The 4,017-nt window shown below is 43.6% G+C and overlaps 1 protein-coding gene across 1 annotated transcript in view; it reads left to right on the forward strand.

Moving 5' to 3' along the window:
• Positions 1 to 355, forward strand: part of LOC111966899 (microtubule cross-linking factor 2-like) — an 84,143-nt gene extending 83,788 nt beyond the window's left edge. The window contains 1 exon segment of the mRNA XM_070444622.1: positions 203 to 355. Coding sequence (XP_070300723.1) covers positions 203 to 355 — 153 coding nt within the window.
• The last annotated feature ends 3,662 nt before the right edge of the window (positions 356 to 4,017 follow it).

Below are 4,017 nucleotides of genomic sequence, written 5' to 3' on the forward strand. Positions count from 1 at the left end.
CACTCACGCACAGAGAGACAGGCGCACACACATACACTCACACAGAGACAGGAGCATACACATGAACGTGCGCACGCGCACACACACACACACACACACCCACACACACAGGACATCATATCCAAGCATATTATTTAAACAGCTTCGTCTTTCATTGGATTGGATTATAACGTAACTATTTACTGTCTCCTTCCTGTCCCAGGATGCAGTGTGTGATTGCACCTCCCAGGCTCTGACTTCCTGCTCCGTCCGGCCCTCCCGCTCGGCCACACGCCATTCACCGGGCCTCTGCATCCACCTCTCCCAGGAGTCTCCAACGGCAACAGAGGAGAGATTGGATCCAAGCAATGAGTGATGGATCAGAGAGAYCACGGAAGCTCACACTGCCACACACACACACACGAACATGCATGCTGCCTCGCCAACACACTGCCACATAGGCTACAGTACTGTCACAAAACGTACACGCACACACACAAACATCTTTGCTCACACACARACATACATARATACATACACCWACAAACCGCCACACAAACACACTGCCACATGCATAATGTACATACACACAATTCCCCGCAAACTGCCACACAGAATCACTGTCACACGTGTGCGCGCACATACACAGATGTCTAGAATTGGAACTAAAACCCAAGCAGAATATTCTAATGCCAAGGACAAAGGAAGACCCCGATCTCCTAGGATTCCTCTGTGACCACCATATCCACTGTCAACTACCAGCAGGACAACCCCACTTCACACACTACTCCCTATATAGTGCAGTATTTAGGGAATAGGGTGCCATTTTGGACAGTGGTGTGGATTTATATCATGTCAGAACACTCAGCACTCTACTTTACCCGGAATTGCACAGGGGAAAACATCCTGGACTATTGAATTACCACCTCTTGCCGTTGTCAACCATCAACCATCAAAAAACGCCTGTTCAACGTTTTTTTTACGTCAACTGCCATATGTTATGCTTGTTGTTTTTCCAAAAGACTTGAATCCGYTGTCGGGCTAGGACATTGACGTTGCTATGATATATCACGTATGATATGATCCTATGTTTTCTGAAGGTTGTTTGAAGGTTTGTCATCTGCCTGCTGTTGGCACACAATGATAGTATGGTGGTTAGGACTATGAGGGGTGTCTCCTGTGTGTACTGTACTGTAGGCTGTATGAGTAWAGGAGGAACTATACTCAATTTAAACCCAGCTGTAAAGATAACTCCCTGCCAGGAAAAAAACGCAAACTCCTTGTCCCATTTTGAGACAAAATGCATTCCTTTGTTTAAGTTACAATTCCAATGACACTCTGGGTAATCTGTTCAATTGTGCGTGTGTTTCTCTTTCATTGACTGTCGGTGTGTTCCTGACCTCTTTTCTCCTGCTTTGTGTGACAACGTCCTCTACAGAAGGTTAGCTCGTTACTTTCTCACGTCATCACTCAATTCTTGAGATCCTTTGTGTAATATGTTTAATGAAAAAACAATATCTTTAAAATGGGGCGGGGGGGGGGGGCAAAAGCCTTGGTTGTGAAGAGGGTTATTTGTACCTTGAAATGAAATCCGAGACGAGAGAGACTGAGAAATTGTCTAGTTATATTTGATTGATTCCTTCCATTTTGGAGTGTCCCTTTCAGGTCTGATAGCTGTCAGTCAGCCTGTTACTATGGTGACTTTGAAGTGCCTGTTGGACTAGGTCAGCTCGCGCCAAACGACAACTAGGACCCCACATTGTTGTTCTTATAATGATTTTAGACACAAGGTGGATATACAGTACACTCTTATGTACACGTCATTCAGAAGTAACAGGTCGTCACCAACTCTTAGAAGCACGGAGAGAGAGAGCGAATGGTTTACGTTCTTTTGATACCAAGGAACTTTTTTCAGAGAAGTAAATTATTTGTATTTTTTATATATATATAATATATATATTATATTATATATATATATATATATATAATATATATATAATCTATATATAGTTATATATATATATAAATGTTTTATATCTGTTTGTTTTTTTCTCTCGGATTGCAATGGTGCTGAACTAATAGTGCAGATTCTTCCCTAATTTTAAAAATTGCTTTTTACAAGGCTTTTAGGTAAGAGAAAAGGCTCCGTTTTTGCCAAATTGGCAGTGGCACACAGTATTCTTATATAAATGGCTATTGGTTAGGAGTCAGTCCCTGGCAGGGGCTTAAAGATGGCATGCATGTCATAAAAACACTGATTTGGCCGCTACCCCCGAGGCCTCAATGAATGTGTAACACGCACACTAACCCCCCCCCCCCACCCCCTATCTCGCTCTCTGTCTCCCCTCTCTCGTCTCCTCTCTTCCCCTCTCTCTCTCTCTTCCCCTCTTCTCTCCGCTCTCTCTCGTTCTCTGTCTTCCCCCCTCTCTCTCTCTCTTCCCCCTTTCTCTCTCTCTTCCCCTCTCTCCTGCTCTCTCTCGTTCTCTGTCTTCCCCCTCTTCTTCTCTTCTCCCCCCCTCTCTCCCTCTCTCCCCCTCTCCTCGCTCTACCCCCTCTTTCTTGCTCTCTAACTCTTTCTTGCTCTCTCTCTCACCGCCCCCCCCCCCTTTCTCTCGGTACAGCTAAGTTAACATGCTCTTTTGTTTGTGTTGCTCTTCTGGTTCTAAGAACAGGGCATTATAGTAGAAGGCTTTAGTATTAAGTATTTAATTGACCTTGTGGTTCAGACCCACAGTCTCTCCCAGGCCCAGCCATCCAACCACTGACGAGCATGATTCCAGTCCACACAGACAGACTAACTGGTCTGGTTCCTCCGGCCTTTGATAGAAGCTGCTGCCCAACCCGTCCTCTGCTACCTCCCTGCCCTCCTCACAAACAGGACCTGGAAGAACTAAACGCAATACCTGCCTACCTGCCCGAGGCCCACCATGTTTGTTSTGTTGTCATTAATAAGGTCACTAGAGTGCCTTTCTGATATAAAGTTGTCTTGGTGAGCAGCAGCTCTTCTGACAACTGCGCTTGCCCGGTTACCTACAGTCCCCGTGGTCCAGATAGATACAGACTGTGTACAGTCAAGTTAGTGTCAGGGTTATAGGCGTACTCTGCAAGGCTCTGCCATCTCATTGTCATCAAAACATACTAAAGTGTTATACAGTATCAAAGACCACTTTGCTCTTCTGCTTTCCCAAAACAATTAACAGAGCACATGAAGTGAATGGAAAAGTGAAGTCCTGAATTTAAAGGGAACTGAAAATATGATATGCTTCTTCTTAATACACTTCAGGTTCTTATGTTTACAGTAAAGGTCTTTCCTCTTGTGTTTTTGAAGTTGTTTCGGGTATAATATAGCCTTTCTACCTGTCTGGCAGGCTCCTCCCCCTCAGGTAACAGTAGCTGGTCACACAGCAGGTAGCCAATGATAGGAGAGAGCCTTGGCACATTCTAAAGCAACAGTCCAATTAGAGAGCGTTACTGCTAGGCATGAGAGGGCAATGCCACTGTACCATACCTTTGACATTGTTCATCTGTCCTAAAGCAAACTGTATTATGTCACCTCCCCATCCACACTGTCCACTGTCATGTCACAATGCCTAGCAATATGTACATGAATTCTTAGCTTATGCTGTTAATAATATTAGCTAAATTATTACTGAAAGATTGCCTGTAWATTCGCTTGATATATTTTCTTTCTTTTTAATACATTGACTCTTGGTAAAAGAAGAATGCAATGACTGAAAACGAAACAACAACAAAAAGAATCACGTGTATTGTAACTTGAAAAGAATACATTGAGGTATAATTTGTACTCTTTCTATCCTCGCATAGAGAATAAAGCTGAATGTCTACAGTGGCGCTGAGCTGACTGTTGAAGTATGTAGCGCTCTCCCTTTCTAGAGACACTTGAACATTTATTTGTACATACTCGTTTTGAAAAAAGGAAATGAAAGGAAGAGAAAAATAAATGAAAATAAGTGATTTTGAGTGGATTTTTAGGGGGTTTTGGGGAGGGGGGGTTCCAACTATGTAGCCCGTTCAGCT

This window comes from Salvelinus sp. IW2-2015, linkage group LG7, assembly GCF_002910315.2.
Source record: "Salvelinus sp. IW2-2015 linkage group LG7, ASM291031v2, whole genome shotgun sequence".
NCBI lineage: Eukaryota > Metazoa > Chordata > Actinopteri > Salmoniformes > Salmonidae > Salvelinus > Salvelinus sp. IW2-2015.